Source organism: Eretmochelys imbricata, chromosome 11 (genome assembly GCF_965152235.1).
Source record: "Eretmochelys imbricata isolate rEreImb1 chromosome 11, rEreImb1.hap1, whole genome shotgun sequence".
NCBI lineage: Eukaryota > Metazoa > Chordata > Testudines > Cheloniidae > Eretmochelys > Eretmochelys imbricata.
In genome coordinates, this window is record NC_135582.1 from 74,616,842 (window position 1) to 74,641,505 (window position 24,664).

Consider the following 24,664-nt stretch of genomic DNA (forward strand, 5'->3'; position numbering starts at 1 on the left):
TATTTGGTTACCATGTCCCCAGTTTCACCGCAGATGTCTCCTGTCCGCTCCCCATTTCAACCTGACTCCCTTTAGAAGCTGTAGTTTGTCCTTGGAAAAAGCAGCAAAATACTGAGCAACATCTGCAGGCATTTCATGGAGCATCTGTGTGTTCTTATAGCAGTCACTGAAAAGAAGGGGTTAAAGAAGGTACTACAACCCCTTTCAGAGCTTCCTGCCACATTCCCATTTGAGTTGGAAGCAAATATTTCCATTCCAAAATATCCCTCCCTGCACAAGAGGGTTTCAGAACGGAATTGGAAATAGTTGACCCAACTAAGACCATGGTGAATTGACTTGAACCCAGCCTTGCTGTTGTCTTTGGAAGTGGTGGGGAGGCACACGTGGGAACAACATCCCAGACAGCATTTATCGACAGCAGAATCCAGACAAGGCAGCAAAGTAAAGAAGAACGCAAAGATGAAATAATTCTCTTTTTTTAATGGCTGTGATTGTTCAAAATGTGTCTAGGTTCATTAGCCAATTTTCCAATCTTGTTACCATATCACAAGCTGCATTCCTAGCAAGGCCACACACTAATTGATACATAATATGCATGCGTCTATATATGCAATATACACTGTCTGGCTGTTTGATTTCCCACCTAGAATGATTTCTGGCTGGGGCAGAAGATACATGTTTGTTATGAGTTATTTATGCTATTCAGCCATTACCGTAGGACTCTATGGAACAAATGCCTTTGCAAAAGAGGTATTTTTCTACTTATGAGAAAATAGTGAAATATGAGTTAAGGCGAAAATCTCTCTCTCTATATAGTTATATAGAAATATATTGTACTACAGCTATACAATATACAGCTCACTCCCAATTAGCCAAATAGCACGGGCACACAGATTTTACTTGGGTAATTGGGAGCTCGGATAATCCAGAGGGCCAGAGCCATTCAGCAGGGGGTGGCCTTCTCAGTGGCCAACACTCATCCTCCTCCTAGCCGTCCTGGCCACGGGGTTCTGTTCTATTATCCAAACTCATTCCTTACCTCCCAGCATGAGATACACACCCTCTGCAGCATGTGTCTCATGCAGGGGAGAAAGGAAGGGATTTGGATAATGCAGAGGTTTGGACAATAAAGTTTTGAGTAAATGGGAGCATAGTGTATACATGTTATTACTCAGATTTCATAGTGGAAAATTATCATTCCTTTGGTTAAAAAAAAAAAAGTCAGCAGCTAGATCTAATGCCTGAAGCCACAGGCTGAGAATATCATTGACCCCTGGAAGTCACTTTTTCAATTCACAACTCAACAGTTTCCTCTAAAAATTTCAGGATATACGTATGCTTAACATTGCCCTTTTAAGCAAGGTTTGGCACCCTTGGTAGCAAACCTCCACGGGAAACCACTTTGGCACCTATCCTGCAAACACGCTTGTGCTTAACATTCTGAACATGAGAAGTCCCATTGACTTCAGCTCTTATCTGGCTGTCTCTCCACGAGGAAAGATGAGAATGGTTGGCATTTTCAGAGAGGCAAGAGTCTCTGACTTCCAATGGGAAATGAGCACCTTCAGCTACACAAGCCAGAAATGCCTCCTGCACATTATAGTTTTGATCCTCCAAACACCTGGTTAACTTTAAACATGTTTGGTTTCAATGGAACGACTCATGCATCAAATTAAGCATAGACCCAAGTGTTTGAGGCATCAGGGACCTCAAGTTCAGACTTTCTTTAGAGAGAGAAATACAGGTAAGATTTGATCACATCTCACCCATAATCCAGGTTGTCCTTTTTAGCAGTCAGAACAGGTAGGTGAAGATACCAGGGAGAGAAACCACTTACAATAGATATAAACAGAATTTTGTAAGCAAGGTGGGGCCAATGTGTCTTGTACACCCTGACTATCCTATTGGTCCTTACACATAAATATTGTATGGGAGGAGGACACTGCTTGATGTGTTGTTTTTATGGATAGGAGTAATGTTTCTGAGGAGAGGGTAGATGTGAGGGTTTATATGGTTAAAATTGTATAAGCTAGTAGTGCACCTTTAGTGGGTTGCTCACAAACATGTTGTATGTGACAGTCTTAGATGAGTACACACTGGTCAATGGCTCAACTACTGACCTGTTAGGAAGGAAATAATGAAATACAATAACATGGTGCTGTATGACTTAAAAGGGCTATAAGTCTTAGCACTAATTATGCTGTCAAGGCACACTGGGCTCAGATTTAATCACACTCCACAACAAGTAACTTCAATTGCTGAATTTGATCATACATCCAGCCATCAACCATCTTAGCTATCCAATCGTTTCAGTCATGGGCCAAATTCAACCCTAGCTCAGCTCTACAAAGTTACATCACAGTTGAATTTAGGGCTGTTTTGAGGTTTTGTTCTTTCTATATCATAATGATGTTCCATCTCAGACCCTTCTTCCAACATCTCCTTTGGGGCCAGGTTTTTAAAGGTATCTAAGTGCCTAAAGATGCACATAGGATTCTACATAAGAACAGCCACACTGGGTCAGACCAAGGTCCATCTAGCCCAGTAACCTGTCCTCCGACAGTGGTAGGGTGACCAGACAGCAAATGTAAAAAATCCAGATGTGGGTGGTGGGTAATAGGAGCCTATATAAGAAAAAAACCCAAAATCAGGACTGTCCCTATAAAATCGGGACATCTGGTCACCCTAGACAGTGGCCAATGCCAAGTGCCCCAGAGGGAATGAACAGAACATGTAATCATCAAGTGATCCATCCTCTGTCACCCATTCCCAGCATTCTAGTGGGATCAGCCAATCTGCTGGGGAGGCCTCCAAGGGGTGGAGCCTAAAGGACCTAAAGACTCTACAATACAGGTTGTCACTGATCTAACTTTCCAAAAGCATGTGTCTGTCTATCCATCCACTTTCCCTCATTTCCTCCCTCCCTATCTATGGTTTTTAAAACACCCATCGCTCTGGTGTCTGAGGACCTACTCATCACTCAAAATTCAGCAAAACCTAATCAGCAGAAATTTGTTTTTCCTTTTCATCTCACATACTCAGATATTTGTTTGCAATGAAACAGCGAGCAGAGGCAATGCAGGACCCATCTTTATATACTTGCCATCTACTGCCGCCTTAGGCCAGACTGCATGGCTGCTAATCTGAAATTAAAAGGCCAATGATAAGGAACACTGAGGACTCTCTGTCCATTGCTCCCCTTTCTTCTAATCTACCTCCTTGCCAGAATGAACCGTTAATGCAGAGCCGTTAATACAAAGTAAGAAAATAGTGAAATAATAGCAAAAAATAGCAATCCAGCATTGCTTACCAAATTTAAACACAAACATTCATAGGATGAAATTCATAAGGACAAATGCAAAGTACAGCATTTAGGAAGGAACAATCAGTGGCACACATAAAAAATGGGAAACGACTGCTTAGGAAGGAGTACTGCGGAAAGGGATTTGGTGGTCATCGATAAGGCTGCGAGTCTTTCACAGAGGTCACGGAAAGTCATGTGACTTCTGCAGCTGCAGAGGCTGGCCCCAGGGCTGGCTGAGCAGCTGGGGTGGCCCCGTGGCCAGCTGCACTGGCTGCTGCTCCAGTGGCCCCAGGCAACTGGTCCTGGGCGCTGCCCCAGAGCAGCGGTAGCAACCCACCCCAGGAGCATCAGCGACCGCCGGAGCACACACACCCCAGCAGCAGTGTCTTCTGGAGGACCCTACCCCAACCCCCCACTGCCTCTCTCTGTCTTTCACACGCCTCAGCCAACTCTCCACAACTGCTGCACTGCAGGTACTCAAGACAAAGAACGGTCTCCTCAGCCGCTTCACACTGGGTAAAAGGGCTGGATCAGAGTAAAAGCACGGTAACCACCCGGGGCGGCTTTCTCTGGCACAGGCACTGCAGAAGACAGCCTCAAGGCTGCATTTCAAGAACCCCTCAAAACACCTGGTGTAGTGGGTGTGCAGAGGGTGGGGCTGGGAGGTGTTTGCGGGGGATGGCTCGAAACCCAGTTTCCAGACAATTCCCTGTCTAATGCTGGAGCCTCAAGAGTTGCATCCGATGAAGTGAGCTGTAGCTCACGAAAGCTTATGCTCAAATAAAATGGTTAGTCTCTAAGGTGCCACAAGTCCTCCTTTTCTTTTTGCGAGAGATTGCTGTAATTTAGGCTCCTGGGACTGACTACATGACAGAGGGGGCCTCCCGCAGCCCCTGCAACGGCCCAGGATTGGGAGGGCACAAAAGCGACTATAGCTTCCCCTCCCTTTGGGCTGCAGGTTTGGTGCTGCACCCTCAGAGGTTCAGCACAGCATCTCACCCGAAGCATATACATAAATATAGTGTATAGAAATCAACAGCTAAACAAATGAGTAAAAGGGAGGGGGAACTTCTTCCCAGCTGTGGGGCCACCTCATTGCAAACCTTGAAACTCCACTGCTAGGAGCCCCGCAGAGCACATACTGCGGGGCTCAGTGGGACAGGGTCTCCTATCTGTTTTTAAAACATCCCTACACAAAGCTAGGTGCTCTCCTTGGGACAGGGAGTCTCTTGTACGGATTGTATTGGGCCTAGTAGAATGTGGCCCCAGTTTGTGATTGGAGCCCGTTAGTCATTACTGCCACATAAACAATAATAATTAATGGAGACACTAGAAACAAAGGGCGCCTTGGCCGAGCTGCCCAGCATTCTTCCATTGGGTGCAGTGTTACTCAGTCTTTATTCAAGATAAAACCAAGCAGCTCAGTCACACGGACACCCCAAGAAATTGTTCTGTCCACAGCAGAAGTAGGAAACACCTGATGGTTGGGGAACATTCTATCTGACAATGATGCCAACATAGGATGGGCAGGGAAGGGTGGTAGTAATGTCTATATGCGTGTGCCATGCTTTGCAAACTGCCGACACCTCCCCATCGATAACTGCCTACACGGCTGTTGGAACACTGATAACATTTTAGTGGGGGCGGCATGTTTCTAAGCAATGAAAGCAGACTAGTATTTGGTTTGGTGGAGTTTCTTGAATGGAGTAACCCCACAGCAATTTACAAGCACGGAGTTAATTACCAGTAGCGTAGGGACACTACAGATACATTTACCAAGTCATTCACCGAACAATAGCTCCCGTTCATCCTTGGGTATTTCAACCAGCATTACTGCGCATCGAGCTGTTCAGCAGAACATTGTCTTTTTGAGAAGTGCCATGGGAGTTTTCCGGTGGCCCATGGACATTAGAAACATTAGCTTAATGCCTCATTAGAAGGCTGAGGCGCACCACAGTCACGAAGGAGCGGGACAGAGCATCTGAGCAAATCTCAGACTGACGCCTCCACAACTCGTAGCTGAGTGGGCTGCCTGCTAAACCACGTGCCATGGTGAGTGTTATGTGCCTTCTCCACAGTCCCATTGAGAAACCCCATTCTTTTCTTCTCTCTTATGGGTTTTCCCCTTCATGCCATGGCAGTGATTGCTATAGCTGGTCCACTCCCAGGCATTCATGTAATTGGAGACCTATTTTTCTGGTAGCCCACCCAGACCTATATATTTTTGGTAGCAGGTACGTCAGGACACCATATCACATCTGAGAGTGTTTTGAGGACACCTGCAGTTGCTCAGACCGGTTGGCTATCTCCTAGCCTTTTAGTAGTCCCATCTCGGGATTTCTAAATAACAAAAGCCAAGTGATCTGGCTTGGGACTCTGCTGCTACCTTGCAACAGCTAGGCACACACAAGCAATTTCATATTCTCCAGCAAACACACGGCACCAGACAACAAACCCAATGCATTCACCCCAGAATGAGACATACAGCAAGTCAAAACACATCAACTTGCCATATGCACAATAGCAATTGTCAGCTCCTCAAGGGAGCAAGGTCGAAGTAAGGACAGCTGAAGCATGAGAAGATAATGGAACAGTACTGTTGTACACGCCCATTACTGATGAGGTCAGGGACTGCCTTTTGCATATTATAGACAGATAAAAGCCCACCGCTTGAGTATGTACAAGTTCGGCATACGGTAGTGTTGCTAAAACCCAAGACAAGTTACAAGTAACAGCAACAGAGGTAGTGTCATAACAAATAACCTTATGCAAATAACCACAGGATATATCGTTCAAAACAGCACTGTGGGGAGGGGGCGATTGGCACCTGTTTTCATCAGCTTACTCATTTCTTACAGCAAACTGTCCCCAAAGCAGCTGATTGCATTCTAGCTCTGTTTGTGAAGTAAAAATTGTTTGATAGGGTCTGGGACTGGAAGAGCATGTATCAGATGCAGATGGTATTTGCCAAGTATCCTCCGCACGGCCACACGGCACAAAGACAATAAGCTCCTGGGGCAGCCTGCAATCAAAATAACAAAGGGGAAGAGAGAAAGGAATAAAAGAGCAAATGTAAATTGTTACTGGGCCAGATCTCCCTCGGGTGTAAATTGCCATAGCCCTAACCACTTCAATGGAGCTATGCTGATTTATACCCCTGGGGATTGGCTCCCTCCCCACGCCCTTGTTCTATACCATAATAGAAATTCACTGTTAATTCTTGCAAGGATCAGACAATGCAGTTTGCAAAAGCTCAGCACCCAGGGCAGGCAGGAGTGTGTCTGACACTAAGGCCTCTGGATCAGATCTTCAGCGGTGATAAAGCGGCATGACTCCATTGAAGTCAGTGGAGCTATGCCAATTTACACCTGGTTCTCTGTTTATGAGGGGAAATCTCCAGCTCCCCTGAATGCTTAGCACCAGTCGAGTCATTTTGGTTTTAAGTTACACACATTTTCTTTTTGAATTAAGCATCCCCGGCACACAAAAACAATTGACACTGGGTAGAGCTAGGACCTCTTCTCACGACCTGTCTGCAACGATGCCCTGCAAACCCACTCCCCTTCCCTGACCTCTCTATTTCAGGTGAGAGACGTAGGGTGCACTGTCCTCTTTGCCAGCTAAGCAGGGGTTGGATGGACATCACACCACTTCCTTAACCCTTTAGTTGCTACTTTTCAAGAGGACCATGTCTTCAGCTCTGACCCTATGGCCACACGTTTGCTCCTCCCACCCCTGCTTCCGCTTCTTGCCACCACTGTTCCTCTGCTGCTTTGCTTCCCAGCCAGCATGCTGCAGCTGGAGACCTAGGCCAGCTGGCCCGGATAATCAGGACCAGACAGGTACTATAGGCTCAGGCCTAGGGCTCCGGCACCAGGACTTGGAAAATGGGGTCAGAATCTCAGCTCTGATGTTTTCAAAGTTAAGTTTCTAGCCCTGTTGGACTCAAACAAGCTGGAAACATCACTTGAGTGTAACTGAGGCCCGCCTGAGTTTGCAGACAGCCTGAATCAAGAGCCCCAAGAGGCGCAGACTGCCCTATTGATCTTACCTCTGAAACCTGCTGCCAGCCCAAGGAGGGCTGGCACCATGCTCCAGGGGCAGAACCACGACACAGGGGTGGGGTAAGGCGGGACCCATGTAGGGTGTGCCTAGGGCTCTGAACTGCCTTCAGTCAGCCCGAGCTACAAGCACCACAGCCATAGGGAAACCGTTTGCTGTGCTTCTCTCTTGGCAGCACGAGCAAGCCAGTGCCGAGGACTCGCCAGCCACTTACTCCTGGCTTCTTTGAACACCTGCAAGGCTTCTGGGTTGACTTTGACCCTTCCAGTCGAATGGGCAGCCAGGGCTTCTGCCTTCACCAGGTTCAAGTTGGCTCCAAAGTCAATCAAGAGGTTGACAAAGGCTGGCTCGCAGCCGTGTCTCAAGACAGCATCCATCACGCAGACCGGGGAGCCCCTGGAGAAGCCCTGGATGTTGACGGGGCCGCAGCAGTTAAAATCGGGGTTGGCTCCAGCCTGGAGCAGCAGCTTGAAGCACTGGAGGTTGTGATAGGCAGCGCTGATGTACAGAGGGCAGACCACCAAGGAAGTGAGCGGGCGAGAGGAGGGGCTGGGGAGCCGTGAGGGCAGGTGGTGGTTGACGTCCACGTCAGCGCCATACCTGAGCATGAAAAAACAAAAGCCATCTTGGTACCGAGGCAGGCGGGTGCGGGCACACAGGGCCTCCAGAGGGAAAATGCTTGAAAGCAATAACACGACTGCAGCTCAGGTCCATGGAGAAGCTGGAAATCACTGAGAAGGCAGGAGAGCCCCACCACCACTAACCATCCAGGGCATACATCTAGGATATTTTGCTGGCTGCCAGCCTCACAGTATCTGTGCATTTAGCCTCACACTCCGTATGGGGGCGGGGGTCAGTGTGATTATCTCCACTGTACAGGTGGGAACTGAGAGACTCCTTGCGAGAGTGGGTGGCCTAGCAATGGCTCTGCCAGCTTTGCCCCCTTCCCACGCACAAGGGTTTTCTTGACAGCCACGCAGCACAAAGCAGCAGCAGCAGAGGCCGGAATATGGCCTGTGAAGGATTCGTGAATTGCAGGGACAAAGCGGAGGGCGTGTGTTAAACATTGAGTTAAATGACAGGCTCACATTCCACAGGGGTAAATTTAGGCTCCTGAAAGTTGGGGAATTCTGGATCGCCTGCCAAAACACCCTACTCCTGGTCCCTTCCCTGCCCGACACAGAGAAGCCGACTGCATTGGGGAGGTGAGCACAGTGTATGTTGCGCTGGCCACTCTATAACTAGCCCAGTGGTGGCTATGGCCGCTCTGGTGGCTGTTGGTCCCCAGGATCAGGAAAGCGGAGATGTGACTTAGAGACACTTTCCTCTCCCAGTCATAAGGGCTGTGCTGAGCATTGTCCTTATGCAGCTAAATATTCTGCCCTGAGTGACCAGTGTGTAAAATCCACCATTAATGGTTTGGCTAGGGGATGTGTAAATAGAATCATAGAATATCAGGGTTGGAAGGGACCTCAGGAGGTCATCTAGTCCAACCCCCTGCTCAAAGCAGGACCAATCCCCAATTAAATCATCCCAGCCAGGGCTTTGTCAAGCCTGACCTTAAAAACTTCTAAGGAAGAAGATTCCACCACCTCCCTAGGTAACGCATTCCAGTGTTTCACCACCTTCCTAGTGAAAAAGTTTTTCCTAATATCCAACCTAAATCTCCCCCACTGCAACTTGAGACCATTACTCCTTGTTCTGTCATCTGCCACCACTGAGAACAGTCTAGAGCCATCCTCTTTGGAACCCCCTTTCAGGTAGTTGAAAGGAGCTATCAAATCCCCCCTCATTCTTCTCTTCCGTAGACTAAACATCCCCAGTTCCCTCAGCCTCTCCTCATAAGTCATGTGTTCCAGTCCCCTAATCATTTTTGTTGCCCTCCGCTGGACTCTTTCCAATTTATCCACATCCTCCTTGTAGTGTGGGGCCCAAAACTGGACACAATACTCCAGATGAGGCCTCACCAGTGTCGAATAGAGGGGAACGATCACGTCCCTCGATCTACTGGCAATGCCCCTACTTATACATCCCAAAATGCCATTGGCCTTCTTGGCAACAAGGACACACTGTTGACTCATATCCAGCTTCTCGTCCACTGTCACCCCTAGGTCCTTTTCTGCAGAACTGCTGCCTAGCCATTCGGTCCCTAGTCTGTAGCGGTGCGTTGGATCTTCCGTCCTAAGTGCAGGACTCTGCACTTGTCCTTGTTGAACCTCATCAGATTTCTTTTGGCCCAATCCTCCAATTTGTCTAGGTCCCTCTGTATCCTATCCCTGCCCTCCAGCGTGTCTACTTCTCCTCCCAGTTTAGTAATAACTCAGCTCCTCACTGAATGGGTACCAGATAGGCCCTAAAACAACTTCCCCCCCGGGAGGAGATGAGTAGTTAATATGTTAGTGCAAGCGCCCCTTACCTGTTGCAATCAAGGAAACTGAAACACAAATCTCTGCTAAACGGAGGAGTGTAACAAATTTCAAGAGTCTCACTTCAGTGGGAACTCAAATAGTGGAAAGCCAATCATAATGTCAAATGCTGGAGTTTCCCCCTGTACTCAGCAGTTTATGCTAAATAGATGTACCAAATTCCAGGCTTGTAGCAAATTGGGAACATATAAAATAATTATGTCAGTTAGTCAGCCATCCCCTGAGAACTGTATTGTATTATCCTAAAATTAAATATTATGAGTTATGTCATTATATATCACTTTTAACATCTATTCAGGTTGTTGGGTTTTTTTATTATGGTTGACAGCTGCCATCTTGGCCAATGCACCAGAGATGAACCATGGATCTTCAGAGCTGCTATTGCGTGAGCTAAACTGCTAACGCTTTCTCGGGAGGGCTGTAACAGACTCAGATACTGTGGACCCGGAACAGAGTGGGAACTGTAGAAGCCATTCACCAAGGGCTTACGGTCAGAGCTATGCAAATAACTGATTTTTCAATTCACTAGCTACACATGCCAAAAAATTGTAAAAGATCATTTTGATGAAATGTTTTCAATTTTTCAGCAAACCAAATAATAATAATTTTACAATCTTTTGCATCATTTCTGGTTTTTTTTTAACCTTTTCAAAAATAAAATAGATGTACAATTCAAAAAAAGACGTCGTTTTGAATCAAAATGATTTGTTTAGAAATGTCAGAACATTTCGATTGTTTCAGATTTATTTTTTCTCCTGGTTTTTCTGACCGAAAAATATGGTGAATTTGACACAAATTTGCAAAATGTCTCAAATCTGCATTTTTCAGCAAAAGAAGGTTTTGTCCAAAAACTTTCATCCACCTCTCAGTACAATGGAACAACACAATACAATTTAAGGGGCTGGTTCTCAGAAGCATTCTGCTTAGGTCTAGCTCTGCACTCATTGAGCTCAATGGATTTCAAAGAGAGCAGATACCCCAATGTCGAGCACTTTTGAAAATCTCACCCTCGGTGTTTAGAATCGATGCTGTTATGCTATAGATGTTACTTTGATAGTACAAGGCATGAAACTATACATTTTACATGTGTAGCCTGTGCACCTGAGTGGATCAAACACTGAGTGAACAAAAATATGAGGGTTTTTTCCCCTTTTTGCAAAAGCCTGCTGAAGAATAAGAATAGCACAAAGAACATTTGCTCCCTTTAAAAATATTTACTTTGAAACACCATAATACCGCATTTGACTGAAAAATAATAACAGCAATGTGTGCTATATGCAATGCCGTACCCATACAGTATAGAGCACATGCTTCCCAAATGCTGCACTCGTACCCATTTTACATACCGTAAATGTTAAAAAAAGCAGGGTGGGGGAAGAACAAGCCAACCTCTTTTAGCCATTTTTAATTGCTCCTTTGCAACAGCCAAGGATGGATCCTGGATAGAGGAGAAGTGTCGTGCTTCCCCTTCAGAATAATACAATGCTCTTCCGCTCAAGAATAACTCTCCTGGGTTTGTAATCTTAGCATTCAGAGAATGAGGCTTTTCTGCTCTCCTGTATATTGTAGGATTCCTCTTTCTGGTTAATAAAACATTCTGGGCCAAATTCTCTCTAGATCTTTATGAAGCTCTCACTGAAATCAGTGGGTTTCTGGCCCTGCTGCTGCAAATATTTATCCATGTGCTTTAACTTTGAAGATATGAATAGGCCCACTAAAGTCAAGCATGTGCAGAACTAGTTGCAAGATCAGGGGGCATTCAAACACATCCAAGTGCTGAATTTGGCACTTTGTGCATATTTCTCCGCGCTCCTCTCCACGGCACAGCACAGAGACTGAGACCTCAGAGGATGACGGAGAGGTGGCTGCAGGCATGAGTGGAGAGGACAGGACGTTACATGCTGACTTCCCCCAAACGCACACTGCAAAGTGGTCTCTGTCTCCTCCAGAGTCACAACACAACAGCTCAGCTTTGCTTAGTGAAGGCTAAAGCTAAGAGAAGGGAGAAAGTAGCCAGGAACAGCAGCTCTCTGAAGAACTGTTCCCTTCTGAAAGAGGTTTTCAATGTTCTGTGCTGAATTGAGGCCATACTGCATATAATGGTTTCATCCTAGAAAGTTTACATTTAAATCGGGTTTCTAGGAAAATGGCAAAGGCTCAAAGCCAAGCAATGGGACTCCTCCCGTGAGTCAGGCCTGCAGGATTGGTTTCCTTTGCAACTAGCTGGTCAAAAATTCTCTCTTGAAACTGCTTCTCAGCAGAAAATTTGGTTTTCAATTAAATGAAATTTATTGCAAAAAATTTCTGCATTCCACAGAAATGTTTGATTTTTTCATCAAAAACCCAAATGGCTGAAAATCAAAATCTGGTCAAAACCGGAAATATTTCTATTTGGATTTGCTGCCACAGTGCCTCATTGCAGCTGTAGTCCGGTTTTCTCATGCCCAGTTTTCTTCTGTGGGCCAGATTCCCTGCCAAACTACATTTCTACGATGCACCGTGGCCAGTGACTCCCATAATGCACCACCCTTTAGGGAGAGCAAATTTTTTCATGAAAAAAGCCATTTTCTGACCAACTCTGCTAAGTTATACTTTTTAAAACAAAATCAGTCAAACTTTTTAAAAGTTTGTAAGTACTGATACAATTCCCCATGACTTTGTCAGTTTAACACTGTCCTTAATGGAATAAGCAGAATATATATCTCCTAATATCCTGGCTCTGCCCTCTATTAGACTTTAAGTATGATGCAATATCCCATCACAGGATGATTATGTAACAGGCTGTTAGGAAAGTAATCTATACGCCAGCCATATAATTGTAAATATTTCCACCAGTCTTACTATAAAACACGGATTACCATTCCATAGCTACGTGTGTATTTACTATTAGTGGATAAAATTTACATATAATGTCCTATCAGCTCCTGCTTTTTGCCTGGTATTCTGGTTCAGCAATTGTAGCAGGTCACAGGACTTCAGGAATTGTAATTGTGCTACCATATGATTTAATAAACCAAATCCAGCAGAGTCAATAGCAACTGCAGAGTTTGTATGTTAACAGGAAGAACCACACTGACTGATAATTAACTGGGAATAGGGTGTTTTGAAGAATATGAAAATGTATAATTACATCTTGGTAAAAAATGTCATTTTATTACATTTACCCTGTCAAGGAAAGAGTAACTTAGATCAATACTTTTAAGCTTCTACAGAGCTCTGTAAGTCAGGATTGTGTTTTAAAGTAAGCAATTCTGAATAGATCTATGAAATCCCTATTGAAAATTTTGGGCAAACTGACAATTTGGTATTAACTTAGCAGCCTTGGGAGAAACATTGCCTAATAAAAAGATATTGGACAAACTCCAGTTAATTTTTAATCCTGAAAGTTTTCCAGAATCATGCTTTTAAATTGCTGGCAAGGCATCTTTAGAGGCAGACATATAAATCAATACATCAACTCCATCTGCTGAAATATCATTTGCTATGTTTTGTACTGTGCTAGCAAATATACTGCGGGAGATTCTTAGGAATGTAGCTAGTGGGTTCATTCTGATGTGTACACATGCAAAAGAGGAGAAAATTCAAGTTTATAGGGCCCAGTGCAAAGCGCATTCAGAGGCTATCAACCCTCCTGCTTCAGGGTTTAAGCCAACCTCTAAGTGCTGCGGGTAGGAGGAAACTTCACAGGGGTTTTCTCCCAAAGCAGCCTGCTCTAGGGTTTCTTGCACCTTGCTTGGAAGCAGCTGGGACTGGCCACTCCTGGAGCCAGGATACTGGACAAGATAGTCCATAGCTGCTTTGTAACTTTCTGTACCAACACTTTGCATTAGAGGTGATCCCATGCCCCTGTGACTTCAGTGGGCCCATAATGAGCTACGACCATGATTTTCAAAAAGCTGGGCTCCCAAATCCACCTTTGCTGCAGAGTTAACTTGGGCTTTTACTCTGGGGTTGCCCCAATCCCTCTTTCCTAACACATTCATACCTCTCCCAGCTAACACTGGTGGTGATTTCAGCCCAGACTAGCCGTCTTGTCCTGGGGCTATAGGCTAAAGCCAGCCTAAGTGAGGCTTTCCCTTGGGTTTGTATCCCACCCACTTTGCACTGAGGATGCAGGCTACGTCACGTGACCGCTGATAGTCCTTCAATGACTTCCCACAATTCCCTTCACATACCTAGAAGTTAGAAAAAAGTTCTCTCACTGGGAAAGAATCAAAGTGGCTCAGGTGACAGCAGCACAAAGAACCAGGTCCACGTCCCAGAAGTCCAAGTTACGCTCATGGGGAGAGCAGCACCAGTGAAGACCCAGTAAGTCGGGTGTGGCTGTTCACATCCAGGAGTGACCAACCCTGGTGCTGCTCACCCCACTTAACTCTGCGGCGACGACAGATCCCAAATCATTTCAATAAGCAGGCTGATTTTCATTGGTGATGAGCACCTACAATCCCACTAAAGTCTGTGGGAGCTCCTAGGGGCTCCTTTGAGAATCAGACCACTTATCCAGGTATCTAAATACAGGTTTAGGAGGCTAAATGTGGGTACCTGGTTGTGGCCAGTTTGGGCCTCGGGCATTGTGCACAATTTCTAGGAACATAAAATAAGCATTGTATAGAGAAATCAAAGGTCATCATCCATCATTCTTATCATTAAATGTCGTATCTTATTGAAGTGCTTTGCACACGGACCAGAAGTCTTTGCCCAGGATTTATTTTGGCTTTATTGACCTTACAAAAGAAACTTCAAGCTCCCCGCAAAAATAGGCACCTAACTTCTCAGCTGATCTGCTGCTTTGTAACTTTCTGTACCAACACTTCGCATTAGAGCTGATCACAAACTAGAAGTCAAAACAGCTTTCTGCTGGAAAATGCTTGGGGTTCTCAGCGGCACACCTGCTCTGAGCATTCAGTTCAAATCGCCTGTTGAAATCCCTTCTCAGACATAGGCCGGACTTGAACTAGGGGTCTCCTGAGTCCCAGGTGTGTGACCGAACCACTGAGCATTGGTGGAGCTGGAGGCCTGGGGCAAGCCTAAGAAGGAAGGGCCAGCACTTTGAAGGTGGGGAGATGAGGTTTCACTCTAACGTGATGACAGATGGGGAGGTGGCGGAGGGATCCGAAGAGGGGAGCGACTGAGTGAGAGCAGTTGCACCAGAGGGGAGATGTTGGAAGCTGGACTGAAAGGACCCGCCATGGAGCAGATGAGGGGAGTGCGCAACCTGTGTGCTCCGTGAGGTTGAAGATAAATGGGGGGAGGGAGACAGAAGGCAGGACTAAAAGAGAGTTTGTGAGGATAGAGGAGAGCAGGATACTTTTCTATTGTGAGGAGAAGGAGCCAGGGGAAAAGAAGGAGGCCAAGGGAGGTTAGGAGACATACAGGACACTCTCTTTCCTCCCTGGCTCTGGATGCCGTATCAAATCCATGGCACAAACTCAAAAGGTAATAACAAAATGATTTTTAAGTACATCAGAAGCAGGAAGCCTGCTAGACAACCAGTGGGGCCCCTGGACGATCGAGATAGAAAAGGAGCACTTAAAGACGATAAAGTAATCACAGAGAAACTAAATGAATTCTTTGCTTCAGTCTTCATGGCTGAGGATGTTAGGGAGATTCCCAAACCTGAGCCGTCTTTTGTAGGTGACAAATCTGAGGAATTGTCACAGACTGAAGTGTCACTAGAGGAGGTTTTGGAATTAATTGAGAAACTTAACAGTAACAAGTCACCGGGACCAGATGGCATTCACCCAAGAGTTCTGAAAGAACTCTAATGTGAAACTGCGGAACTATTAACTATGGTTTGTAACCTGTCCTTTAAATCACCTACTGTACCCAATGACTGGAAGATAGCTAACGTAATGCCAATATTTAAGAAGGACTCTAGAGGTGATCCTGGCAATTACAGACCAGTAAGTCTAACATCAGTACCGGGCAAATTAGTTGAAACAATAGTAAAAAATAAAATTGTGAGACACACAGAAGAACATAAATTATTGCGCAAAAGTCAACATGGTTTCTGTAAAAGGAGATCGTGTCTTACTGATCTATTAGAGTTCTTTGATGGGGTCAACAAACATGTGGACAAGGGGGATCCAGTGGACATAGTGTACTTAGATTTCCAGAAAGCCGTTGACAAGGTCCCTCACCAAAGGCTCTTATGTAAATTAAGTTGTCATGGGATAAGAGGGAAGATACTTTCATGGATTGAGAACTGGTTAAAAGACAGGGAACAAAGGGTAGGAATAATTGGTAAATTTTCAGAATGCAGAGGGGTAACTAGTGGTGTTCCCCAAGGGTCAGTCCTAGGACCAATCCTATTCAACTTATTCATAAATGACCTGGAGAAAGGGGTAAACAGTGAGGTGGCAAAGTTTGCAGATGATACTAAACTGCTCAAGATAGTTAAGACCAAAGGAGACTTTGAAGAACTTCAAAAAGAGCTCACAAAACTAAGTGGTTGGGCAACAAAATGGCAAATGAAATGTAATGTTGATTAAAGTAACGCACATTGGAAAAAATAACCCCAACTGTACATACAATATGATGGGGTCTAATTTATCTACAACTAATCAGGAGAAAGATGTTGGAGTCATCGTGAACAGTTCTCTGAAAACGTCCACGCAGTGCACAGCGGCAGTCAGAAAAGCAAACGCGATATTAGGAATCATTAAAAAAGGGATAGAGAATAAGATGGAGAATATTTTAGTGCCCTTATATAAATCCATGGTACACCCACATCCTGAATACTACGTACAGATGTGGTCCCCACATCTTAAAAAAGATATGTTGCCATTGGAAAAGGTTCAGAAAAGGGCAACTAAAATGATAAGGGGTTTGGAACGGGTCCCATATGAGGAGAGATTAAAGAGGCTAGGACTTTTCAGCTTGGAAAAGAGGAGACTAAGGGGGGAGATGATAGAGGTATATAAAATCATGAGTGGTGTGGAGAAAGTGAATAAGGAAAAGTTATTCACTTGTTCCCATAATATAAGAACTAGGGGCCACCAAATGAAATTAATGGGTAGCAGGTTTAAAACAAATAAATGGAAGTTCTTTTTCACTCAGCGCACAGTCAACCTGTGGAACTCCTTGCCTGAGGAGGTTGTGAAGGCTAGGACTATAACAGGGTTTAAAAGAGAACTGGATAAATTCATGGAGGTTAAGTCCATGAATGGCTATTAGCCAGGATGGGTAAGGAATGGTGTCCCTAGCCTCTGTTTGTCAGAGGGTGGAGATGGATGGCAGGAGAGAGATCACTTGATCATTATCTGTTAGGTTCACTCCCTCTGGGGCACCTGACATTGGCCACTGTCGGTAGACAGGATAGCGGGCTGGATGGACCTTTGGTCTGACCCACTATGGCCGTTCTTATGTTCTTACCCCACAGACTGACCCTGAGCTGGGAAGGTAAGGGGACCGACTATACTTGCCTTATCAGCTCTCTCAGGATGTCGGCCCTGCCCACGCGGGAGGTGTGGTACACAGGGGTGCTGCGATGGTGATGGCTCCCGTTGGGGTCTGCACCAGCTTCCAGCAGGATTTGGGCGCATTCCAGGTGCCCGTTCACCACAGCAACGTAGAGGGCTGTCTGCCCCTTCACATCCACCAGGTCAATCTCCGCCCCTTTCTGGAGGAGGAAATCCACACAGTTGCCATGGCCGGCGGTGGCAGCGATGCGCAGTGGGGTGCAGGGCAGCCAGCCGCAGCACCACACGGACTTCTCGTTGATTCGGCTGAGCGGGGGGGCAACAGAGCAGAGTTATCTGTCAACGCGCACGGCTTCTTCCGGGATACAGCCCTGCCTCCCCCCGGACACACAGTGGGTAAGCCACAGGTATGGTGTATGCCCTGGCCTCTTGAAGCCTCATCTAGTACCTTTATTACGGTAGCACCTAGAAGTGCCCACCAATACCAGGGCCCTATTGCACTGCATGTTGTATGTACACATAACAAGGGGCAGCCACTGCCCCAGGGAACTTACAACCACGTAGACAAAGGAAGGATTATTAGCCTCATTGTACTGATGGGGAGGTGAAGCACAGAGCGGCAAAGTGGGCAGACCGTGCAGAGCTGGGAGCTGAAGACAGATCACTGGCGTCCCAATTGAGCACATTAGCCACAAGAGCACCCTCCCGCTTGAAGAAAGAGCAAAGATAGAATATCCATTCTTCCTTCCGAAGAGCAGGACTCTGCACTTGTCCTTGTTGAACCTCATCAGATTTCTTTTGGGCCAATCCTCCAATTTGTCTAGGTCACGCTGGACCCTATCTCTACCCTCCAGCGCATCTACCTCTCCCCGCAGCTTCGTGTCATCTGCGAACTTGCTGAGGGTGCAATCTACGCCATCCTCCAGATCATTAATAAAGATGTTGAATAAAACCGGCCCCTGTTTCGACAAAGAGGATGTTGCATGTCTGTTTGTGGTGCAATAGTCTATGTTCCAGGGTGAAATCGAAATATGATTTCACTAGCAAAGCTGTCATTTACAAACCAGCTTTGCTAGAACCATCACAGCAGAAGTAGGTCTTTTCCCCCACGGCCAGGCAAGAGGTGAAAGTGTGCCGAGCACACACCAGGCTGTGAGCTGCAACAAGGACCCTGTGACTGTGCCAGAAGAGCAAAGGAGGGAGCAGGGGTGAGGAGGAAGGCAGGGAAGAGTTAGTGACTGAGGCCAGGTCTCCCCGAGAAACATTTGCTTGTATGGCCGTGTCATGGACGCAAAGATTCCAAGGCCAGAAGGGACGACTGTGATCATCTTGTCTGGTCTCCTTCATAACCCAGGCCAGAGGACTTGCCTGGATGAACTAGGGCAGAGCTTTTAGAACAACCTCCAGTCTTGATTTTAAAATCACCAGTGATGGTGCATCCCCCACGCCCATTGGTAAGTTGTTCCAATGGTTCATTACCCTGCCTGTTAAAACTATGCACCTTATTTCTAGTCTGAATTTGTCTTAGCTTCACCTTCCAGCCATTGGACCAGACTATACTTTTGCCTGCGAAACTGAAGAGCCCATTATCAAATATTTGTTCCCCTCATGGGTCCTTAGAGAATATGATCAAGTCACCCCTTAATGAAGCTAAATAGATTGAGCTCCTTGAGTCTATTACTCGAAAGCATGTTTTCCAACTTTAATCCTTCTCATGTCAGTTAGGGGCTGATTTTTTGCAACAATTCTTCTTTACAGGCAAAAGCCCTACTGTAGAAACAGTTGTCCTGGCATAAAAGTGTCAATTTCACTCACTGAAGTGGTATAAGCGATCCCAGAAAAGGGACGCTGTATAAACCATATAGCTATCCCGGCAAAACTTTTCTGGCCTAGGCTAGGCCTCAGAGCGCAAGAGAGCACAGACACAGCAATGTCCTCAGTTGGCAGGCAGCGCAGCCCAGTGGCTAGGCCATTCACTTGGATGTTAGGCGACCTGGGTGTTCTCAGCTCTGCCTCTCACCCACTGCTTGAGTGAGTCACTTCACAGCTCCAGGCATCAGTGCTCACATCTGTGCAATGGGGTAATAGTATTTCATCCCCCCACCCTCCCACACACACACTCACACTTGTTATTTCCCATCCTTAATCCAGGTTGTCTCTTTATATTGTAAATTCTTCAGGGGCAGGGAGTGTCTCTTGATAGGGGTTTGTATGGTGCCTGGCACAACAGGGCCTCTAAGCACGGCTGGAATATAAATAATAATCAAGTGAGGCTGATGGGCACAAATAGGTGACAGGTGGAAACTTTATAAAACTTGGTGGGCCAAGTGACAAAAGGAATGCCCCGGAAATTTGCTAGGGACAAAGCAGTTCATTCTTAGAAGGGCTGGCTCATTCTGACTCTTGCTGAAAAGGCAATTTCAGGCGAGAGTTGTCATTATGCAGTTTACTCAGCAATGCAGGAAAATTAATTAAATATCCCAATGGCCACAGACATAGGCTGGGCCAAATTTTTAACACAGGGCGTTTCAGTTTTATATGTGATTGTAATCCCCTCTGCATGGTTTTGCCATTACACATAGACTTCTATTTCCCCATTATTTTATTTCCAGGCTGAGCTGAAGCATATTCACAAGCGGAGGCTGGATATTTATAACTGTACGTAACTCAGTTGAAATTTGCTTGGCATGGGATTAGCCTGGGTAAATTCAGGTGTTACCTGAGCAGCCTCTGACCCGCAATACAAAGAGCCTGCTGGGTCCTGCCAAGCTGCTCTGTTAAAGCTGAGGAAGTGCTGAGCTCACTGTGCCCTCAGGGAACGGCTGATTACTGGGAAACACAGGAAGAAGCAGTCATCTTCCCTTCCCCCTGCGTTCCCAGGAGGGTCTGACGGTGGCCTCTGGATCTGTACGTTCAAAGATACCATTTGTGCGTGAAAGGCATGAGGAACTCCGTGGTGCCCAGTGCTGGGATCGGGGTATCTGCTGAACCAGGGAAGCGGAGCAAGTGAGCTGATTGATCTGTGAACTGCCAGGTGTAGGAAATGTGCCAGAGCCACATCTCTGAAGACACCAGTGCCTGCTAGCATTGGGGAGCAGATTTCCTATCACCCCTCCTTAGGAGAAGGCCTGACACTGGAGGGGGAGATCCGACCCCAGGCTTCACTCCCCCACTTTCTACACAAGAAGATCTGTCAATGCACAAGTTCTTCACCATTTCAGAACCAGCTTGCTGAAGATGGACAAGGCAGGGGAGGATGGCAGGGGGGGTGTTAGATTTTTCTAAACCTGTTTACCCCAGCCCCTGGAGCCCACTCATGGCCACGGCCATCTCGTGACCTGCTGTACACAGAACAGGGAAGTTATGTCTATGCAGGATCCCCACCAAGGAAAACACTCCCACAGGTGGCAAACGGGACAGCAGCCTCCGCTGAGAAGCCAAGGGAATACCACCGCTCTCTCATCAACCCCTTTGGCTCAGACTGGAGGGACAGACTTTGGCCCAGCTGCGAGGGCGCGACAGGCCACATTGCATATGCTCTATTAAAAAACCAAGGCCTGCATACAGTGTGAGAACCTAAAACCACTCTGACATATACCAGGTGAAATTGGGTAGGTTAAGAGCTGCAGCGTCAGCTGGCAGTATGATGGGCCAGATGCCCACCTGGCGTAAGTCGGCATGCCTCCACTGAAGGCCATGTGTGTGTGCTGATTTACACCTCTAGAGATCCAGTACCATTTCTCTCTATCCCAGACCCTGCCAAAAGGAAGCTTGCATCACACTCCCCATCCGAGCATCACTGAGCAGCGGGTGTTCCCAATACCCAGCCACGAGGGGCATGCTGGGAGAGCAGCAGGGGAAACGAGGGTCACCTTTGGAAGCTCTCCTCCTGCAGCAAGCTCCGGAGCGTCTCCAGGTCCCCGACATAGGCAGCGTTGTGCAGCCTCATGTCTTCGCAGTGCTCAAGGGGGTGGTCACAGAACTGCTCCCTCAGCCACTCCTTCAGATTGCGACCTGCGCTGGAGAGAGGGTTGCTGTGTTAATCCTGGAGATGCCTGGATTCAACACCTACCCCATGGGCGCTACCTTGACCAATGCACCGGGGAACTCAAAGCAGAATTTGCTACAACTTGAGCTGTCTGGAGCCAGGGTGCTAACTTGGGGTTATAAAATCTCCCATTCTCTGTGGTGCGGCCTACGGAGGGCTTTGTAATATTCTCCCCGGTGGGTTATGTCCTCTGGCAGTGTGAGGATCTGAGGTGACATACGGCAGCTGCCTCTACACACAGCAGACACTGAATGCTAGAGGCTTCACTAGCCAGAGCCAGCCAAGCTCTAGGGGCATGAGGGGGGCTGTCTTCCAGGGAGAGACAATGCAACAGGGAGCACCCGGGGGAAGGCAGGGTGGGCAGCCTGTCTCCACAGAGCTGCCGCACGTTGACAGGACCACTGGCACAGCAGGAATGAGGGAGGGGACCAGTGTGTATGGCAAGGATATTCTGGGTGCGTCCAGTACCCAGCGCAATGGGGCACGCCCGTGGCTGGGGCCTTCAGGCCCTGCTGTACTAGGCATAAGCGTCTCTCTGCACTGGCCCCCAGCTCTGGGATTTGCTGTGTATTGTTTTCGCCTTCCCTTTTCCCTGGTGGTGTCATCTGTCCACTCCTCCTCCTTTCCCTTTCCCTGTCACCCTCCTCCCACTCCCGTTTCTCTTCCCCTCCCTCCCCTGGGCCTGCCCACCCAGCCCTTTTCCTGCCACGAGGCGGGGAAAGCCAAGGGCCTGAAGAGAGCCAGCTCTTTGCTGCCAAGTTAGGGAGGCCAGATGAGCGGAGGGGTGATGCCATAGGCAGCCGGGCGAGCCAGGATGGCGGCTGTCTGTGCTGCTGTGTTGCAGCGCTGGGAGACTTGAGAATCCTGGGAAAGTCCCTGGCTTTGGAAAACCAAATGGAAGCTCAAATCAGGGCCTGGAAAACCAAAAGAGTCCTGCTTTTTGTGGGCTTCTGGTCACTCTACCCCAGAGGCCAAACCGCGCTCCTTCCCCTCCCCGCCATCACACCTTCCTGATTTCCCTTTGACCTTTCACCCAGCCATCCAAGCCTCCCAGCTGCCCCTCCCATGGCGATTCCTGCTTTCTTCAGCACGCTTGTGCCAAACGCTCAACCCACCGCCCCTGCTCCAGAAACAAGCGGTGCTTGGATACCCTTCCACGTCTGAAGCCCTCCCGAACAAGGCTCACAGTTAGCAGGTGTGAACAGCAACAATCACTGACAACACATGATGCAACCAGCCAGGCTGGTCACTAAGAATGACTCCAAAGGTTTGGAATAAACAAGAATTGGCCTAACCCTCTGCCCACAGCTAAAACAAGCCCAAGCCAAAAATATTCCAATAACTGGTTGGTGTTTTGTCCTCACAAACGCTGCCTGTCCTAGCTCCAGCCAGGATCGGAAGTGTAAAGTACTCAATGATGGTGCAAGATGCTGTCCTCCCCAGATTTGTAGAGCAATTTAGCAGACTCGGGAGGGTCGCATCATTTGAAGTGGTTTAGCTGAAGCAGCCAAAGCACTGGGGAGTTCTCTGAAACATCTGTGGTTCGCTTGTCAGTAAATATTACCTCCGGAAAAACTAAAAGGGAAACTTCTAGTTGCAACCTTAACTATAGGGTGCTGTCACATGCGCCAGAATTTTCAGAAGAGCTCGGCTCCCGTTTAGGCAGCAATACACGCGGTCCGTTTTTGCCAGCACTTCAGCGCACTGGGTGCCAAGGTGTCCTGAAGAATGTGGCCAGAGGTGTCACAAGGGCAGCCGCTGGGTGCTGAGCACTTTGGGTAAATGGGAGCTGCTGGGCTCTTTTGACAGCTTGGCTCCAGTTGTGGATGCTGCTGAGCGTTTGAAAATGCAACTTGAGGTGGCTCAGCCTGTCCTTTTCAAATACATGTGAACATAAGAACAGCCATCCTGGGTCAGACCAAGGGTCCATCTAGCCCAGTGTCCTGTCTTCTGACAGTGGCCAATGCCAGGTGCCCCAGAGGGAATGAACAGAACAGGTCATCATCAAGTGATCCATCCTTGTCGCTCATTCCCAGCTTCTGGCACAGTGTGATGCACTGTGTAGCAAGCATACAATAAACATGTGAGATGGACAACGCTAACAGGGCTCTGATGATAGTCGAGTATCTCTCCATGTTAGAAAACCACGATGGTTCCATGAGGTGTCTTTAATCGTGTAGCCAACCAGCCCTTGGGGAGAGAGCTGCAGACATTAAGTACGTTTAATTTGAGAGGCAACTGGTAGACTTAAAATGGCAGCTCAAAAAGGGAAAATAGCAGAGTGATTTAATATCAGAGCTTAATTTGTGCCAGGGCTGAGCCCCGGCACCTTTAAGCCTGGCAGCTCATAGCCCCGGCACCTCTGGGCTTGCTTCATCTGTTATGAATGTAAAAAAATTGCTTGAACCACGGCACCTCTTTCATTACAGATTAAGCACTATTTCATATCCCTGCACACACAGAGAGCACACCCGCACACACTGGACTAGGGGCATAAACCACCTGCTTCTCATCCAGCTATGTGGACTTGTACTTCCTTAAGAGAATGACAATTGCATGGGAACAGAACAGAGAAACAAACCACGGGGTTTGCAAAGTCCCTTTTGTGGTGCTGCTCACACGTCCCTCTGGAAAACCCTACACAAATCCGAGAGCCCCCTGAATGGCCGGCATTCCTGAACATCCCGTAGCTTACAGTGAGAGAATGCACTTCCCTGCCCCCAGCCTCCCACCCCCACCACACCACCCTACCCCCAGAAAAAGACCAGGGGGCACTCCAGAGTGTTCCTCCCCCCGGCCCCCAGTTCATTGCCAGGGAAGCAGAGCCTTGTAAAGCACAGCCCCCCCACCCCAGGCAGCACCACAGGAAAGGAGGGAGGGCCGCAGCTTGAGACTGCTCTGGTGGCTACAGTCCCTCTGCTGCTGCTCCTGGCTTGGCTTTCCTTACATTACCTGCATTTCCATCAGTGGCACCGAGGGTGGCACCGTGACTGTCACTGCTCTGGGCTTCCAGGCCAGCCCCAGGTTCTCTTTGCAGGGAACCAGGACTGTTGGGGTAGTTTCCTTCAGCCATCTGGCCCACTCTTCTACACCGCAGCCGCCCAGCCGCTCCCTGCCCCCCCCAGGGGCTCCCCAGGGCACTCCCTACACTGAGCTGCCCTGGCACAGGAACCACAAACAGGCTGAAGCTGGCATGTCATTTCCCTGGCCTGGGAACACTGTGAGCGCTGCACACTGTCCCACCCTCCCCGGATCCGATTGGTGAGGGCCATGGCTCTCTGCTTCCTGCTTCTAGTTAAGGTGGTTTGGGCTGTCAACACTGAACCAGAGCAGGGAAGCAATTCCTCCTTTGCAAGGGAAACAGGCTGGCTTCTCTCCCCCAAAAGGGCAGACCTCCGGAAGC

The 24,664-nt window shown here is 47.6% G+C and overlaps 1 protein-coding gene across 2 annotated transcripts; it reads right to left on the bottom strand.

Annotated features, from left to right (window-relative positions):
- ASB1 (ankyrin repeat and SOCS box containing 1) lies at positions 1-24,460 on the bottom strand. Of its 2 annotated transcripts, none has more exons than XM_077830117.1 (5): positions 24,214-24,460; positions 21,086-21,227; positions 17,217-17,519; positions 7,581-7,966; positions 1-6,326 (listed from the first exon to the last, which is right to left on the bottom strand). In XM_077830117.1, the coding sequence occupies exons 1-5, from the start codon at positions 24,332-24,334 to the stop codon at positions 6,193-6,195; spliced, it is 1,086 nt and encodes a 361-aa protein (XP_077686243.1). In that variant the 5' UTR covers positions 24,335-24,460; the 3' UTR covers positions 1-6,192. The 2 variants fall into 2 exon arrangements, with proteins under 2 accessions (XP_077686243.1, XP_077686244.1); XM_077830118.1 differs by having other exon boundaries at positions 21,086-21,232; positions 24,214-24,345.
- Between the last annotated feature and the right edge of the window lie 204 nt (positions 24,461-24,664).

Bases quoted from the DNA above. Each gene is read 5' to 3' on its own strand.
- ASB1 (XM_077830117.1), bottom strand. From the start codon at position 24,334: ATGGCTGAAGGAAACTACCCCAACAGTCCTGGTTCCCTGCAAAGAGAA. The intron at 21,228-24,213 runs GTAATGTAAGGA...TCTCCAGCGCAG, and splicing joins TGCCACTGATGGAAATGCAG to GTCGCAATCTGAAGGAGTGG. The intron at 7,967-17,216 runs GCAAGTATAGTC...TTTCATGCTCAG, and splicing joins ATCCTGAGAGAGCTGATAAG to GTATGGCGCTGACGTGGACG.